This window comes from Dicentrarchus labrax, unplaced genomic scaffold (assembly GCF_905237075.1).
Source record: "Dicentrarchus labrax unplaced genomic scaffold, dlabrax2021, whole genome shotgun sequence".
Taxonomy (NCBI): Eukaryota; Metazoa; Chordata; class Actinopteri; family Moronidae; genus Dicentrarchus; species Dicentrarchus labrax.
In genome coordinates this window covers 1,068,346-1,085,845 of record NW_026136716.1, presented here as the reverse complement: position 1 = coordinate 1,085,845, position 17,500 = coordinate 1,068,346, and the positions used below count along the sequence as shown (strand labels likewise).

The 17,500-nt window shown below is 43.3% G+C and overlaps 4 protein-coding genes and 1 long non-coding RNA gene across 10 annotated transcripts in view; 4 read left to right on the top strand and 1 right to left on the bottom strand.

The window, feature by feature from the left end:
• Positions 1 to 194, top strand: part of alkal2b (ALK and LTK ligand 2b) — an 8,922-nt gene extending 8,728 nt beyond the window's left edge. For all 4 annotated transcript variants that reach the window (XM_051427148.1, XM_051427149.1, XM_051427147.1 and 1 more), the window contains exon 6: positions 1 to 194. This exon is cut by the window's left edge. The gene's annotated coding sequence lies outside the window, so the exon portion shown is untranslated.
• Positions 195 to 4,664: 4,470 nt separating this feature from the next.
• Positions 4,665 to 5,880, top strand: LOC127378371 (mucin-1-like). Its single transcript, XM_051427139.1, has 2 exons — positions 4,665 to 4,763; positions 4,864 to 5,880. The coding sequence occupies exons 1-2, from the start codon at positions 4,683 to 4,685 to the stop codon at positions 5,863 to 5,865; spliced, it is 1,083 nt and encodes a 360-aa protein (XP_051283099.1). The 5' UTR covers positions 4,665 to 4,682; the 3' UTR covers positions 5,866 to 5,880.
• A 578-nt stretch (positions 5,881 to 6,458) lies between these two features.
• On the top strand, positions 6,459 to 13,771 carry sh3yl1 (SH3 and SYLF domain containing 1). Of its 2 annotated transcripts, XM_051427140.1 has the most exons (10): positions 6,459 to 6,773; positions 8,493 to 8,717; positions 9,024 to 9,088; positions 9,837 to 9,949; positions 10,511 to 10,639; positions 10,745 to 10,889; positions 11,136 to 11,205; positions 11,336 to 11,395; positions 12,635 to 12,667; positions 12,853 to 13,771. In XM_051427140.1, coding segments are annotated over exons 1-10 (1,050 nt in total). In that variant the 5' UTR covers positions 6,459 to 6,772; the 3' UTR covers positions 13,062 to 13,771. The 2 variants fall into 2 exon arrangements, with proteins under 2 accessions (XP_051283100.1, XP_051283101.1); XM_051427141.1 differs by lacking the exon at positions 11,336 to 11,395.
• Positions 13,772 to 14,764: 993 nt separating this feature from the next.
• On the top strand, positions 14,765 to 15,416 carry LOC127378378 (uncharacterized). Its single transcript, XR_007888001.1, has 3 exons — positions 14,765 to 14,893; positions 14,949 to 15,003; positions 15,090 to 15,416. It is a non-coding gene; the product is annotated as an uncharacterized LOC127378378 (long non-coding RNA).
• A 306-nt stretch (positions 15,417 to 15,722) lies between these two features.
• Positions 15,723 to 17,500, bottom strand: part of LOC127378365 (solute carrier family 22 member 13) — an 11,777-nt gene continuing 9,999 nt past the window's right edge. For both annotated transcript variants that reach the window (XM_051427117.1, XM_051427118.1), the window contains exon 9: positions 15,723 to 15,984. In XM_051427117.1, coding sequence (XP_051283077.1) covers positions 15,897 to 15,984 — 88 coding nt within the window. In that variant the 3' untranslated portion in view covers positions 15,723 to 15,896. The remainder of the gene's footprint in view (positions 15,985 to 17,500) is intronic.

Genomic DNA, 17,500 nt, shown 5'->3' with positions numbered 1-17,500 from the left:
TGTTTGGACGATGGAGGCATGTCCTGAAGCCTTCGTGGACAGCGGCTGTTCAACCAGATGCCGAATGTGTTTTATGTTACATGATGTGTAATAATATCAGTGATAATAATATTCCAGTATATTTATATTGTATAAGCTACCGCCCCGTGTGCAATATGTACATACTGAAAGAATAAAGACACACGTTTGATATATATTTTAGACTTTTTATTAAGCGGCTGGATTCACGAACAACCCAAAGTCTCAGGAGAAGTTTACTGTTTGATCCTTGTAGCAGAGGTGTGGACTAGTCACATGACCTGGACGTGAAATGACCTGATACCCAAACATTAAAAAGTATGTTATTTCAAAGGTTTCCCTTCAAATCCCAAAGACTTGTCAGTGCAGACTCGGAACCTGATTTGGGACTTGGAGGGTTATCTTTAAGTCTTTGAGTGTGTCAGTGAGACGTGGATGTGATCGGGGCCGGGAGCTGGCTCGGGTGCCGACAGGGTGAACCACATTGCAGCTCTGTTGACTTTGGCTGCTGAAGTGAATGTTTCCTCGCTGCTCGTCACAGTCGATCTGATTAACCTCTTCGTCATCTCCGAACCTTTAAGTTCAGCCTCAGCTGGGACACGCTGGTCTGAACTTTCGGGGAATGCTTATAAAATACGAATGCCTGAATATTCCCGTCTGACTGAACGCTGCAACCGGTGCAGGATGAGAAACTCAAGAAAAGTGACACACACTCACGACTTCTACTCTCCCCCGTTGCCATGGTAACCATTCTACCACTGTGGTAAAGACAGCCACGACGTAATTACCCAGAATTCCTTTTACTAGGTAATGATGTGTCTGCGTGTCTGCGTGTGTTTGGCTTGACGTGCAGAAAATATCACACAGTCACCTTATAGTGATTAATCAAACTGTCAGAGGCGTGTGTGTGTGTGTGTGTGTGTGTGTGAGAGTGAGAGTGTGTGTGTGTGTGTGTGTGTGTGTGTGTGTGAGAGTGAGTGTGTGTGTGTGTGTGTGTGTGTGTGTGTGTGTGTGTGTGTGTGTGTGTGTGTGTGTGTGTGTGTGTGTGTGTGTGTGTGTGTGTGTGTGTGTGTGTGTCTGTGTGTGTGTGTGTGTGTGTGTGTGTGTGTGTGATTAGATGAATGTAAGTTGATGCCAAAACTGCAGTAAAGCTGGTCGGACTGCAAACACACACACACACACACACACACACACACACACACACACACACACACCTACATCGTCTGTTGAACCAGGTGAACTTTGATTTTTACCAACAAACTGTTTAAAGTCAGTTAGCTTCATCCAACCTCATCTGTAGCTAAGCTAAGCTGGGGAAGAGAGTCCGTAGAAACGGTGAAGTTCTGGGTTCCTCGTTTTGATTGTTCGTGTTCAGGAGTCGGCGGGAAAATGCAAAGAAACATAAATTTGTTCATGTGAAACATTTGAGCTGCTGGTTTCTGCTCACACACAAACAGCTGATTGGCTCCTGATGGATGTGTTTCTGTGGGACAGAGTTCAGCAGAGGTTTGGGAATCAAACCAGTCTGCTTTCACATGATATCAGAGGACTGAATCCAGACTTCACACAGTCCTCATGACTGCGCACAGGGCACATTTCTCCTCCTTTAACCTATTTTCTTTTCCCTTTCCTATTTTTATCTCCTCCTCATCCAGTCTCATTAACATTAATATAAAAAGAACCGATGTAAACGGATCCTATTAGATAGTTTGAACCTTTTATTATATTAGCACTGAGGAAATGTGGATTATTGTAACTGCAGAGTAATATTGAGGATTCACACACATTTCATTGATAAATAGAGAAGAAAAACTCAGGAATGAGGCAAAAATGACAGATCAATTAGAGTCAATAGTCTAATAATGTATATAAGCTACAAATTGCATATTCAGTTAAATCAATAAAGCTAGCCATTATCATTCAGCCATATCCAGCTAAGTGTTAGCTTATCTTAGCCTTAAACTATCTACACTATGAACTAGATCTAAAGCTGAATGCTAATGTTAGCTGACACATGACTCAACAATGGTTGCTAATGTTGGAAATCAGCTAACAACAAACCGTTAAGCTCTATCGGATAATGACATCAGAGTCTTTTTAGGGCTCATCTGCAGTATTTCTGTATTTACTGAGGCGGTTTGTTGATGTTAAAGCAGCTGAATTAAAGAATAACCAGAGTAAGAACACGGGAACATAAAGTACACCGACACTGACTTATATAAAGAGACAAACAATGGAGGCAGTGTAGGAGGAGCAGTGTGGCAGGTAATGACTAATCTGTGATGAATTACACCTGAACATCAGCCAGGTGTGCACTGCTACTGTCTACAGCACACACACACACACACACACACTCACTCTAAATAAACACACTGCTCCTGTACAGGCGCACGCACACACCGCGTGTCTCACATACCTGGGAGGGGATGTTTGACTGACAGCTCGGGGGCGTGGCCATCATGACCCAGACTGGAGCGGCGACAGGTAGCGCTGTGGTTTCAGCGTGAGAGAGAGACAGGTTCGTTAACAGTCTGTCACTAATTGCCACAGGTACCAGATGTTGACAGCTGCTGTGTCCTGATCTGCCCACTCAGATACCTCAGAGCTGCTACTGAAGCTGCAACCTGTGCTGATCCCCCTTTCCACCAGCAGGGACCTCGTGCTGCTTCTAAGCTAAATGAACAAATTAGTCATATGGATGCTATCGGCTAACATAAAGAAATGTGGCTGAATGCTAACTTTAGCATGTTTAGAACTAGCCTTAGGCTCGGAGCCGGTTCCCTGTTCGGGGAAAAGACCTAAGATAGGGAACCGGCTCCTAGAGGACTATTAGGGAACCAGAGAACCTCCAGGGAACTCGTATGGATGGAGCTCCAGCTATAGGAGGAGAACTGGTGAGGGAACTGGTGAGAGGGGGGAACAACGGACTGGGAGACTGGGACCGATCGCTAGCTGCTGTTAGCACAGTTAGCTAAAGTAGCGGACACTCAGCGCCGGGATGCCACGAGCCAAACATGGTAAGAGATGAAAAATGAGTCAAACTGAAGGATTTTGAGGAGGACTGAGACTTTTCTGAGACTGGGTGGCCTCACACACACACACACACACACACACACACACACAGACACACACAGACACACACAGACACACACACACACACAGACACACACAGACACACACAGACACACACACAGACACACACACACACACACACACAGACACACACAGACACACACAGACACACACACAGACACACACACACACACACACACAGACACACACAGACACACACAGACACACACACACACACACAGACACACACAGACACACACAGACACACACACAGACACACACACACACACACAGACACACACACACACACACAGACACACACAGACACACACACACACACACACACACACACACACACACACACACACACACACACACACACACACACACAGACACACACACACAGACACACACACACACACAGACACACACAGACACACACAGACACACACACACACACACACACACACACACACACAGACACACACAGACACACACAGACACACACACACACACACACACACACTCAGTGGAAACACATTAAGAAGACAAATGGCTGCAGACAGAATGGTGTTTATCTAGCAGGCTATTTAAAGAGAGAGGAGGAGCGATTGAAGACAAAGATAAAGACATGAGAGGAAGAGGAGAAGACAGAGAGACGAAGAAGAGGAGGAGGAGGAGGAGGAGGAGAGATAAAGATACAAACTCCCTTTGAAGTTATTATGTGGTTTTATTTCAATAATAACAAATAATTATTATTCCCATTTTCTTTAAAAAACCTCAAACTGAAATCGTCTTCTGTCCTGCATATAGGTGCTGCAGAGCATTTCATTTCGTCCATTTCGAGGCCACAGTACTAACTCCTACACGCTTGGAAGGCGAGGGGTATTCAGTTGGTTGCAATCACACAACAGCATCAAAAATAAGGACAGCCAACCAGACTCCATCGACAAAATCAGTTATTTGACCTCGTAGATAATCAGAAAACGAACTTCAAACTGGTCAGAAACAAAATAAAATTCACTAAAACTGTTTTTATTAGTATTTCTGAAAATCACAAACTCTCATTTGGTCAAAATAAATCTTTAATTTAACAGACGCACGAGAGATAGAGCTTTAGTTTAACCAGAAACAGCCGTAATATCACTATCACTCTCCACCAGACTCCAGAGACAAAAACACTCATTTTATCTTCAGATCATCATAACTTTATTCAAGTGGACAGAAACTAAATTAACTGTCTTAATTAATATTGCAATATTAATATATTAATGTTCATAATCTCATATATATTATATATAACCTTTCTCCACTACAACCACAGAAACACAGTTTTTACTGTTGGACTTCTCCCATGACCTCAAACTGTACTTTAAACGCTCGCAGCCATTATTGTCATTACTGTGATTGTCCCATTTGTCGACTGTGTGAGGTTTGATTGAGAAGAACCGGCTGTGTGAGGAGGAAACACATATTTCTGCTCCGCTGTTAGAAAGTGACCCGTTCCCCGGGGAGAGCGTCCCTGCAGACGGATTCATCATAAAAACCCAAAATCACACTAACTGTGAGAAACCGCGGCGGTCGGGCCAAACATGGGCAGGTTTTCAGTCCGAGTCTGCCGGGACGAACAGCAGCTGGACAGGAAGTGGTGCAGAGAAACAACTACATTAAAGGTTCAATACGTACCATTAGAAGCATTTTTATTATTATCTTTATTCATGAATTCACTTTTATTGCAGTAACCTAAAACACGATCTATGTGTTTCTATGTAGGGACGATGGTCAGAGTGCCTTCTCTCTCCGCTTCCCTACAGTGCCAACAGAGTCCAACACAGAGTCCACAACACAGAGTCCACAACACAGAGTCCAACACAGAGTCCAACACAGAGTCCAACACAGAGTCCACAACACAGAGTCCAACACAGAGTCCAACACAGAGTCCACAACACAGAGTCCAACACAGAGTCCACAACACAGAGTCCACAACACAGAGTCCAACACAGAGTCTACAACACAGAGTCCAACACAGAGTCCAACACAGAGTCCACAACACAGAGTCCAACACAGAGTCCACAACACAGAGTCCACAACACAGAGTCCAACACAGAGTCCAACACAGAGTCCACAACACAGAGTCCAACACAGAGTCCAACACAGAGTCCACAACACAGAGTCCAACACAGAGTCCACAACACAGAGTCCAACACAGAGTCCACAACACAGAGTCCACAACACAGAGTCCAACACAGAGTCCACAACACAGAGTCCACAACACAGAGTCCAACACAGAGTCCAACACAGAGTCCACAACACAGAGTCCAACACACAGAGTCTAACACAGAGTCCAACACAGAGTCCAACACACAGAGTCCACAACACAGAGTCCACAACACAGAGTCCAACACAGAGTCCACAACACAGAGTCCAACACAGAGTCCAACACAGAGTCCACAACACAGAGTCCAACACAGAGTCCAACACAGAGTCCACAACACAGAGTCCAACACAGAGTCCACAACACAGAGTCCACAACACAGAGTCCAACACAGAGTCCACAACACAGAGTCCACAACACAGAGTCCAACACAGAGTCCAACACAGAGTCCACAACACAGAGTCCAACACAGAGTCCAACACAGAGTCCACAACACAGAGTCCAACACAGAGTCCAACACAGAGTCCACAACACAGAGTCCACAACTTTACATTGTATTGAACACACAGCAACACCGTGCAATGCATAAACTGGTGACCGGACTAAAGCAGTGTGTGTAGGAGACATTAAAACGACCAATGTAGCCAAATACAAAGAAAATACATTTCAATATGGGCGCTACCATCTTTGTTTAGCTCGGTGTACTGTGAGGAGCCCCGAGTGGGACGGCTGAAATTAATATCTCGGCGTCTTTATCCAACTCGTTGTTCTTACGATCTTTTTTAACTTGGAAGCCAAAGTGCTTCCAAACGTCGGCTTTAAACTGCGGACGCGTTGTTAGTTTGATCCTCAGCCACTCTCTCTAATACAGAAATACATGCACCGCACAGCAGAGTCGCTCTTCGGCGCCATCTACCGGAGTGGAGGTACGGAAGTCGTACTGTATTCACAACGTGTCTAAACATGAATCATTATTCTTTAAAAAAATCTTATTTTGGAGTTGAAAAATCGATATTGTATCGGGCGGCAAAGTATTGCGATATATTGCCGTATCAATATTTTTACCCACCCCTAATTTGAGTGAATGTTAATTAAGATAACATAAAATGTTTTTTATTATTATGTTTTTATTTTATTTATTTTATGTTGTGGCGTTAGCGAGCTTCCATACAGCCTGACAGACTGAACTCTGGGTAAAATAACTCAGCGCTCAGGAACGCGCCCAGTCGACTCGGGAGCGCGCCCAGCTGTCAGTGTCAGGGCTGTCCGTCTCCCTGACAACAGCGCTCATCTTGCACGAGCTTATCGACACCTCCTCGTGACCTCACCTGTCCAGGTGGGCTCCGTGTTGTTTACGTTATAGGCTATTTGTCTCCACGTGACGTGTGTGTTAGTTTCCGGCAGCGCGCGGGGCCGAGAGGAGAATCAGGTGAGGCGGAAGTGAAGTGAGGAGAGAGGCTCGCGCAGCTCACCTGTCCGCCAGGTGAACGACCGGAACAGACAGAGAACAGGAGGAAGAGAAAGAAAAGTAAGTTTATTAAACCAGAAATATCGATCTGTTGGAGAACCCGAGGGTTCTGTCTGTCCCTCTACCTGTCTGTCCCTCTACCTGTCTGTCCCTCTACCTGTCTGTGTCACTGGGTTCCGGTTCCACAGGATCCACCGGGTCTCGCCCTGTTGTTAGTTCTCATGAAGGAGCTGTTATTGAGTTCTGTGTTGGTTCCAGGAGGAGGTTCGTCAGAGGTTCTGTTGCTTCAAAGGCAGCGGAACCGCTTACGGAGGATCAACACTGCCAACATACAAACATTAATTAATTAATTAATTAATCAATCATCTAAATAATAAAGTTAAAAACAGAACTCGAAACTGTTTTTTCTTTTAACTTTAAACTCAAACAACTTTTTTACGTGTGGCCGTAGTTTCCATGAAACGTAATATTAAAGATAATATCGATCAATCTATAGGCAGAACGTTGATTGACAGCCGCCTCATTTGCATATTGAAGCAAAAATCTATAAACCGGGTGAGAAATACAAAACCACATTTTAATTAATGCGTTTATTTTTTAGTTTTCTTGTATTTAATTAAGGAATTACTTGATTTATTGATCTGATAGTTCAATAATGTGAGAGAGAAATATCATGTGACAGATTGCACATGGCTGTCGGCATGGCAACGCTCCAGCTGCTCGTTAGCGCTAACGAGCTCTCATTATGTGTTAATTAGCTCTCAGGTTTGGGCCTGGGATGGGTTGAATAGTTGATTAGCAGGTAATTTGCGGGGCGAGGCGTCGTCATGGCGACGGAGACGATGTCATCAGCGTGAGTCAGAGCTGCTGTGAGTCCAAACCTGAGTCACCTTTTAATGAGCTCATCAGCTGATTAATGAAGAACCTGCTCAGATACTGAACACTCCTCGGACAGTAGACACCAGCTGCTGGTGTTGGTTCTGGAGCCGGTGATTGTGTCCTGTAGCTTCCTGTTTGTGCTGTGAGAGTCAGACGGCGGAGACCAGCCTGCCGCCTGCTGCAACCAGCACATTCCTGACACATGACACACAGCGGCAGCCTGAACATCCCATCCTCAGCTGAGCTACAACGCGCCAACAAAAAGCCAACAAAGCGCCAACAAAGCGCCAACAAAGCTCTCCTTCAGCAGCACGCAATGTCTCAGAAACATGGCGGATTCCTGCTTTTTAAAGCAGTGTGAAACATTGAAGAGCATCTATTGGCAGAAATGTGATAATATTCATAATCATGTTTTCATTTGTCAATAATCACCTGAATATAAGAATGGTTACCTTTTAGTATGAGACGTTTCTGCACCCTGGTCCTACAGAAAGTCGCAGCGGAGCACCGCAGAGCAAACAGACCACCAGACTCCATTGACAAAACCAGTCATTTTATCTTGTAGATGATTGTAGAACACATTTCAAAGTGGACAGAAACAGAATCAAACTCACTGAAACCGACTCTGTTAGTGTTTCCAACAATCAACAACTCTGGTTGGGTGGAAATAAATCCTGAAATGAAACGATTAATTGATGACTGATTTGATAATTGATTAGAACAGCTGGTTTCTAGGAAGGTTTACTCGACATCTCTTGGCACAGATGCAGATAAACTCAACAAGGAGCTCATTGACGCTTTGTGACACTAAAAGTTTTACGTGTGGCTAAAAGAATTACAGGGAAGTTCAATTTGATGTTCTTAATAAAGCAAATTGTGTGTGTGTGTGTGTGTTTGCAGTGAGTAACCCCATCCCGTCCAATCTCAAGTCGGAGGCCAAGAAAGCCGCCAAGATCCTGAGAGACTTCACCGAAATCTCCAACAGGACCGGGCCGGACAGACTCATCCCCGCTCATGTGATAGCGAAGGCGGAAGGCCTCGCCATCATCTCCGTCATCAAGGCCGGCTTCATGATCACAGCCAGAGGAGGCAGCGGCATCGTCATCGCCAGGCTGGCCGACAGACGTAAGGACCGAAACAAGCCTCTCTAATTCCTCCTGTGCAGAAATACCAGTGTGCTAAACGCTTTACAGAGAGGGCAGAGGTCAGTAGCTGCGATAGATGTGGTCGGAGGTCAACGTGATATCTCAGTAAACGCATCGAGGGAATTTCTTTAAATCTGGAGTTTAAGTATAAGAAAGTATAAATGACTCGACTTTAAAACGGAAAAACACGTCACCAGGAGGTCAGCCTGTGAGACGAAACCCAGGGCGCAAATACTCAAACTGACTGTGTGTGTGTTTGTGTGTGTGTGTGTTCGTTCGTGTTCAGGCTGGTCGGCTCCGTCCGCCATCGGCATTGCTGGTCTGGGAGGAGGCTTCGAGATTGGGGTGGAGGTCAGTGATTCCATCTTTATTTTATTTTACTTTTATTAGATTAGATTTTATTTTATTAGATTTTATGTTATTAGATTTTATTTTTATTTTATTTTATTTTGTATTATTGTATTTTATGTTATTAGATTTTATTTTATTTTATTGTATTGTATTTTATTTTATTTTATGTTATCAGATTTTATTTTATTTTTATTGTATTTTATTGTATTTTATTGTTTTCTATTGTATTTTATGTTATTAGATTAGATTTTATTTTATTTATTTATTTTTAGATTTTATTTTATGTTAAGTTTTATTTTATTTATGTTTTTATTTTTTTTGATTTTATTTTATTTTATTAGATTTTAGGGGAAACTGGCAGAAAAGCTCACTATACACAGTAAAAATAAAAATATAGATCATAGGGGTCTAAATTATACTAAATACTAAATATAACCGGAGTCTATTAAAAATGTTTTTTTACAGTATAAAACTGTCAGCTGTGGTTATCAGAACTTTAAAGGATGTTGTATATTATATGTATATTTATATATTTTACTGAATGAATAAAAGTTTTTTCTGTGTAATTTACAGTCTGTCATATAAAAAAACAGCTTTACTTTATTGTAGTATGAATAACAAATCTACTGCGAGGCCGACGCCTTCGTGTTGCTGTTGAACTGAAGATTTCCAATTGTCCTCGAACGCATCATCTTAGAGACGACCACTGTTTTGAATAAATAAACGTTTCTCTTTGTGACGCCTTCAGGTGTCGGACCTGGTGATCATCCTGAACCAGCGGCGGGCCATCGAGGCGTTCACGAAGGGCGGGAACCTGACGCTTGGCGGGAACTGCACCGTTGCCGTGGGACCGATGGGCAGGTGAGCGCCTGCACTGCGTCTGTCTGTCTCAATTGCCTCTAATCGTTACTGTTGATGTAAATTACAGCTTTGAGATTTACGAGACGTTTGATGACAGTTGTTGTGTTTTGGGGCCTGAAGCAGGAACTAATTCAACGTCTGTTCAACGTCGGATTTACTGTCGAGGTTGTGATTTATGTGTGTGAGGTTAATTTTAGAAATAAGAAGGTCAGCGTTGATTCAGGGCAGTTCGACAGGTTTTGGTGTGCAGGTGTGTGTGTGGGCGTGGCCAGGTATTTGACTCGCAGGCAACAGCCGACATCAGAGTAGCTGTTTGTTCCTGTTATATATTGTTGACCTGAATCTGTGCGTTTGAAATGAGAATTCAACATTTATTATTTATCTGAGAATATTTACGGACAGAAACACGTTGAATTAACTCCAGAGAGACGAGGTTTTAGCTTTATAACCAGAGAATGGCAGAGGACCCAGAACGCTGCCTTGTGGGACACCACAGAGCAGAAATGTAAGGTGAGTAAGGGAGAACCTGGTGCAGAGGTAACGGCTCTCTCTCTCTTCCAGGAACGTGGAGGCGGACGTGGCTCTTCGCAGCACGGCGGCGGTTTTCACCTACTGCAGATCCAGAGGATTGTTCGCCGGTATTTCTCTGGAGGGATCGTACCTGATCGAACGCAAAGAAACCAACCGCAAGTACGTACAGCGACCGTCCACCTGCCCACCTCCGATCAGTGTGTCTTTGTTCCCCGATAATAATAATAATACTGATTAAATGTGTCTGTGCGTATGTGGCTGCAGGTTCTACTCACAGGACATCCGGGCGTCGGCCATTCTGAACGGCGACGTGGAGCCGCCGTCGGAGTGCTACGACCTCTACCACATCCTGGACGTCTACACCGAGGCGTACACGGCCGACTGGACCAGCAAGAACCTGCATCCGAAGGTAAAAGCAACAAATACTGTGGGAAAATATTTGTTTTATGGGTTCAATTATAGAGAAAAATGATCAATATAATTTAAATTCTCAACATTTGTTCAAAGAAAGTTCAACAGCTGTGAAAAAGGAGGACAAACGTTTTTATTGACAAACTGTAAAAAGTTCTTTATGTTGTTGTTGAAACGTTTCTGTTTAATGATGATAATCTTATTGATCAATAATCAATAATCAGAGTTGTGTCTTCCTCTGCAGTCGTCTCTTCCTCCATCCAGACCTCGAGTTCCTCCTCAGCAGAGAGCGGCGAACAGCCACCAGCCCGCAGGTAACCACTTCCTGTTTGTGACGTCAACAGGCAGAGTGTAAACAAACAGAGTAAACAGGTGTGTGTGTGTGTGTGTGTGTGTGTGTGTGTGTGTGTGTGTGTGTGTGTGTGTGTGTGTGTGTGAGAACAGGAACAGGAAGTAGAAACGCGCTCTATCCGAGTATCTCCGTCTATAAATCTGAAACCTCAGGTGAGTTCCTCCAGACCTCCTTATTTCCTTCTTCTCTTCTTTTTTTTTTAATTGTCCTCCTCCTGCTCTTCCTCTGTGGTGTCTGACAGCAGCAGCTCTCAGTCTGATCAGAGAACGTCTAATAATGAGAGAACTTCCACTCTCAGTAAACCTCCGGGTTCTGAACTGTTGCAGTTCCCCTCTGGCTCCATGTGAGGGCGCTCACAGGATGAGTGCAGAATGAATGGAGCTCTATGGAGCTATACCCTCACAATCCTCTTCTCTCAGGATATCATTGTTTGTCTAGTAATTTGAATGTTGCATTCGAAAGGGGACGCAAAGAAATGACACATTGCTGGGTGTTAGATTGTTTAGAGTCACTTATTTTCTTTAAAAAGTCTTTTAAAATGTCAGTGACGTCACACACATCGTACGGCCAGAGATACCGCTTTACGGCGAGCCTCGAGTCTCTTTGTGCTTCCTTTTCTCTCGAGGCTTCGACGACACAGACATAACAATAGGCAGATAAAAGTACCAGCAACACAAAAAAAGTTTCTGTGTTAAAAAAAAAAGAACCGAAAAAATCGGCCTTAACATTGTGGTCGGGCTTCGGATGCCACGATGCCATCGAGTGGGATCTCTGGTCGTAATCAGTCCTTCACTGACCAATCAGCGTTCATTAGCAGAATGCTAGCGCGTTATGGGCAACAACAACTCGTCCTGTAAGAAATCTAAAGGACATAAGAACTCGTTCATTCATCTTTCGACCTATAACCCATGTTGAACTTTAAAAACTACAATCACATCTGAGATCTCTCAACCACAATCAGGTGAAAGAGACAAATGTAGCCGTCTAGCTCCATCTGCTCCCATTCATTCTGCACTGATGGGAGAGCGCCCCCAGTGGACCTCTGCTGGAACTGCAACCAGTGTTTGGTACATTGGGACTTAATAGAGAGAGGCCAGGCTCTCCGTAGACGGGCTCTGGTCTGATATTGAATCTGTTTGTGTTCAGTCAGGTTTGAGGCTGCAGCTCCCTCTAGTGGCCACTGCAGAGACTACAACACATTTATATTATAATAATAATAATAATAATAATCACAGTTTAGTTTATTGCAACTGCAATCAACAATTATTCTCATTATCGATTAATCACATCTTTATTTTTTCAATAAATCTAAAAGATATAAAACATCAGACAATGATTTATTGATTATTGATTTCCTGTAGTTTCACTGTTGAGATTTCTTCTTGTTTCAGGTCAGTTTGCCTCCAGAAACCCTCAAAGTTACGGTACGACTCAAATCAAACACACACACACACACACACACACTGTACACACACACACACACACACACACACATACATAAACTGATTAATCAATAATAATCAATAATCATCAGTTTCCTGAAACATTGAACTATTCCTTTAAATAAATGGCGTCGGATCCATTAAAGGACCCTTTAATTCTCCTGTAGGTGGGGACTCGTCAGTGGGCGGAGCCAGCGGGCAGTTGGTCGTCACGGCGACACATGCGTTCGCCGGTCAGCAGCCCGGTGACCTGAGCTTCAGCCCCGGAGACCGGATCACTGTCATCACCAAGACCGAGGCCCAGTACGACTGGTGGGAGGGGCAACTGGACGACGGCCGCGTCGGGATCTTTCCCGCCAACTTCGTCACGTACTGAGCGCTGCCCGGTGGTTGGATGGAGGAACTGCAGCGGAACGACAGTTTCCGTGGAGACGTTTTAGGTTTTGTCGAGCTGATCAATGATCAATTAGTTGATGGAAAGAGAAATATTTTTAGAATTAACTGTTTAAGTCATCGTTTCAAACAAAAACACCAAAAAATAGGCTCTAAAATGTACAAATGTTACGTTTTCTTGTGTTTTATAGCCCAAAATCAATAATCAATAAAATAATCCTATTATTATTATTATTATTATTATTATTATTATTATTATTATTATTATTACTCACAGAAATCTCTTTCTTTTAAACTGCCGACAAATTAAATTAAAAGTTTAAACTTCATCTAAAAACAATTAAACTATCGATAATAAAACGGTTCAGTGTTGAGTTCAGGGACCTGAGGAGCGTCTGAAATCTCAGCACTTTGTGTTTATGTGTTTATTGAGCTGGTTTTACTGGAGGTGGTGGTTGGGTAACTGCACTAAAATACGTTTCTTTTTATTCCGAAAGGGGAATTTAAATATAAATCTTGGATATTAAAACAGTATTTCTGGGATCTGTTACTGCGTCCACCTTTAGAAACGGGACGCTGGTCACTTATTTTTGGACACTTGTGAATGTTTCTACTTTTTATATAATAATAATTAACTGATGTGATTTCTGATTGTTAAAGGATCGTAAATAAAACAAATGTATACAAACTTTGCTTCTGCTTCCAAACTTTAATCTTTTAAACTGTTTTGTCTTTTAAAAATTGCTGTTGAGGCTTTAAATAAAGGGTACAAACATAATTTTAGATAAGACAAACGTAGTTTTGGACACATTGTTCATTAATTGATCTTTTAGAGGCTTTAACAGCATTTATAGTGAAAATAAAGTCTAATTTAAAGGCTGCACTTCCTGTGTTGTCCAGCAGAGAGCGCCACTACTGCAGTAATAACCTCTAACAGTGTAAAGGAAACCTGCTTTAAGTGGATCTAAAATAACTTGCACACAAGTGGTGGAAAGTAACTAAGTACAGTTAGTTTCTAAAGAAGACAATAAATCCAAATGTTATTTTTTTAATGGTTTTAGGTTAAAACGTGAGAATTTGATGCTTTTGTCTTAAATGATAATAAATAGACACAATGACATTATATTTGTTCTCTGAGATACTTTAATGGACAATTTGATGTTTTTCTATTTTATAGACGACAAAATGAATCAGTTAATAAAATAATCAGAATATTAATCAATAATGAAAATAAAGACTTTATTTTACAGCTTTGTAGTTTTCTAAGTATGTTTGTACAAATTTTGAAATAAATGCTAAATTTAATATCATTAGATAAAACCACCTGTTTTCTTCTTGTCTCGGTTCCACTTCTCGCTCATTCCCATGAGCCCCTGCTGCACTGCTTATGTCAGCAATGTCACAGACCTTAAAGAGCACGTCTGTAAACTAGTAACAGAGGATGTTTGAATACTTCATGATGTCCAGTTTATTTTCACAGTGATGGAAACAGAACAAAGTGACAACAACAACAACAACAAGAAAATAAAAGTCTTCATGAGAGCGTGCATACGTCATGTTCCTGTCCTCAGGTCGGACACGCCCCCTTGGGGGAAAAAAGGTTCGGACACGACAGTCAGTGAGTGTTCTGTGTCCAACTCTTCCTCACGGTTAGTTACTGACAGACAGTCAGTGAGTGTGTCTGTGTCCAACTCTTGCCTCACAGGTTAGTTACTGACAGACAGTCAGTGAGTGTGTCTGTGTCCAACTCTTCCTCACAGGTTAGTTAATGACAGACAGTCAGTGAGTGTGTCTGTGTCCAACTCTTCCTCACAGGTTAGTTAATGACAGACAGTCAGTGAGTGTGTGTGTGTCCAACTCTTCCTCACAGGTTAGTTAATGACAGACAGTCAGTGAGTGTGTCTGTGTCCAACTCTTCCTCACAGGTTAGTTAATGACAGACAGTCAGTGAGTGTGTGTGTGTCCAACTCTTCCTCACGGTTAGTTAATGACGCGAGTGCTTTCCTCACAGGTTAGTTAATGACAGACAGTCAGTGAGTGTGTCTGTGTCCAACTCTTCCTCACAGGTTAGTTAATGACAGACAGTCAGTGAGTGTGTCTGTGTCCAACTCTTCCTCACAGGTTAGTTAATGATGTTACTGAGTCAATGTGAGCAGATTGTGTCTGTAGACTGAAGAGAATCAGAGTCTCACTGATGGTGGAAATAAAGGTTGTACTTCCTTAAAACAGCCGTTTTTTGAATGGAGTTTGGTGTGACAGTGTGGAGCAGAGGGGATTTGAACCTTAATAATTCCCATAAACTGAGCTGACCGACCTTCTAATAATGAACCTTGGAAACAGCAGAGAGTAACAGGAAGTGGAGATAAACCCCCCTGTTTTCTTCTTCTGTGGTCTCGCAGTAAGATGTTCCTAAGCCCCACCCCTTTTTGCTAAGCGCTCCAATCACAGTTGAGCAAGCCTCAGTCACATCTTCTAAGAAAATTTGAGGGACGATGATGCAAAAACATAAAATAATAATAATAACCTCATTATTATAAAACATAGTTTATAAAATATATATCAGAATCTTACTGTGTTCTTGCTAAATGGGGCTAATATGGAGAAGTTTAGGAACTGATTGACTTTACAGTAACGACACATTGGAGCAAAACAAACTATTTCTTTATTAAAAAAAGGTCAAATTTCACCCAAAAGGGGGCGGGGCTTAACGACGCAGCAGGTCACATAAAATCATCAACTCGTCTTTGGTCTTTAATTTAAAACACAGAAAAACAAAACAAAAGACAAGCTGTTCATTACAGAGTCCGACTGAGCGTGCTCAGATCAGTCCTGTGCTTGGTGCGTGCGTGTCGTCTTTCTCTGCGGGGAGGATCTCCGTTTTCCTGGTTTGGCTGCTCACCAACTTCCTGAAACACACACACACACACACACACACACACACACACACACACACACACACACACTATGATGATTGACTCTGCAGCTGTTAATGTTTCTGTGATGGGATTTATTTTCCTTCCTGCACAGTCTGAATCAATGTGTGACTTTCTGGTTCAAAGTGTTTGATTATAATTTGAATGGTTGCAACGTGACTGAAAACCTGTGGAAAGAATAACAGCGTGACACAACAGCTGTGGAAGCCAGAACTCACAGCGAGGAGAGAACTGGACTTTATTGATCTTTACTTTGGGAAACTCCATAAATCACCTCGGTACCGCCGTCGTCAAACTGTCGGCAGCTACATTAGCAGTTAGCAGCAGGAGGACCCAAATCACTGAGATAAAGGTGGAAATCAATGAACATCATTGTTGATCGGGACGGACTGAAAGGTGTTAATCAGTGCATCACTGCCCCTCCTCTCTAGACCGCGCCCCCAACATTATAAAGCTCCACCCATCAGATCTGAGTTCCCTCCAAACCACCCAGAGGAGAACAAAGAGAAGCTGCTGTGAGTTGAACATGGATTACTATTCTGTGAATGTTACTACCCGAGTTGTTCTGTGGACCCATTAATGATGTCATTTTATGCATTCAATTGATTTCTTATTTGTAGAACAGAAACAGATTTGTGGAGCAGCTCAGAGTCAGACACCCTGAGAGTCAGAGTCAGACACCCTGAGAGTCAGACACCCTGAGAGTCAGAGCCAGACACCCTGAGAGTCAGAGTCAGAGTCAGACACCCTGAGAGTCAGACACCCTGAGAGTCAGACACCCTGAGAGTCAGACTCAGAGTCAGACACCCTCAGAGTCAGGAGTCAGACACCCTGAGAGTCAGACACCCTGAGAGTCAGAGTCAGACACCCTGAGAGTCAGACACCCTGAGAGCCAGACACCCTGAGAGTCAGAGTCAGAGTCAGACACCCTGAGAGTCAGACACCCTGAGAGTCAGACACCCTGAGAGTCAGAGTCAGAGTCAGACACCCTCAGAGTCAGAGTCAGACACCCTGAGAGTCAGACACCCTGAGAGTCAGAGTCAGACACCCTGAGAGTCAGACACCCTGAGAGTCAGACACCCTGAGAGTCAGAGCCAGACACCCTGAGAGTCAGAGTCAGAGTCAGACACCCTGAGAGTCAGACACCCTGAGAGTCAGACACCCTGAGAGTCAGACACCCTGAGAGTCAGACACCCTGAGAGTCAGAGTCAGAGTCAGACACCCTCAGAGTCAGAGTCAGACACCCTGAGAGTCAGACACCCTGAGAGTCAGAGTCAGACACCCTGAGAGTCAGACACCCTGAGAGTCAGACACCCTGAGAGTCAGAGTCAGACACCCTGAGAGTCAGACACCCTGAGAGTCAGACACCCTGAGAGTCAGAGCCAGACACCCTGAGAGTCAGAGTCAGACACCCTGAGAGTCAGACACCGTCAGAGTCAGACACCCTGAGAGTCAGAGTCAGAGTCAGACACCCTGAGAGTCAGAGTCA

Excerpts from the sequence above, each read along its gene's own strand:
- LOC127378371 (XM_051427139.1), top strand. The coding sequence starts at position 4,683 with ATGGGCAGGTTTTCAGTCCGAGTCTGCCGGGACGAACAGCAGCTGGAC. Across the intron at positions 4,764-4,863 it reads GAGAAACAACTACATTAAAG|GGACGATGGTCAGAGTGCCT; the intron begins GTTCAATACGTA and ends GTTTCTATGTAG.
- sh3yl1 (XM_051427140.1), top strand. Across the intron at positions 8,718-9,023 it reads CGCCAGGCTGGCCGACAGAC|GCTGGTCGGCTCCGTCCGCC; the intron begins GTAAGGACCGAA and ends GTTCGTGTTCAG. Across the intron at positions 11,206-11,335 it reads GAACAGCCACCAGCCCGCAG|GAACAGGAAGTAGAAACGCG; the intron begins GTAACCACTTCC and ends GTGTGAGAACAG.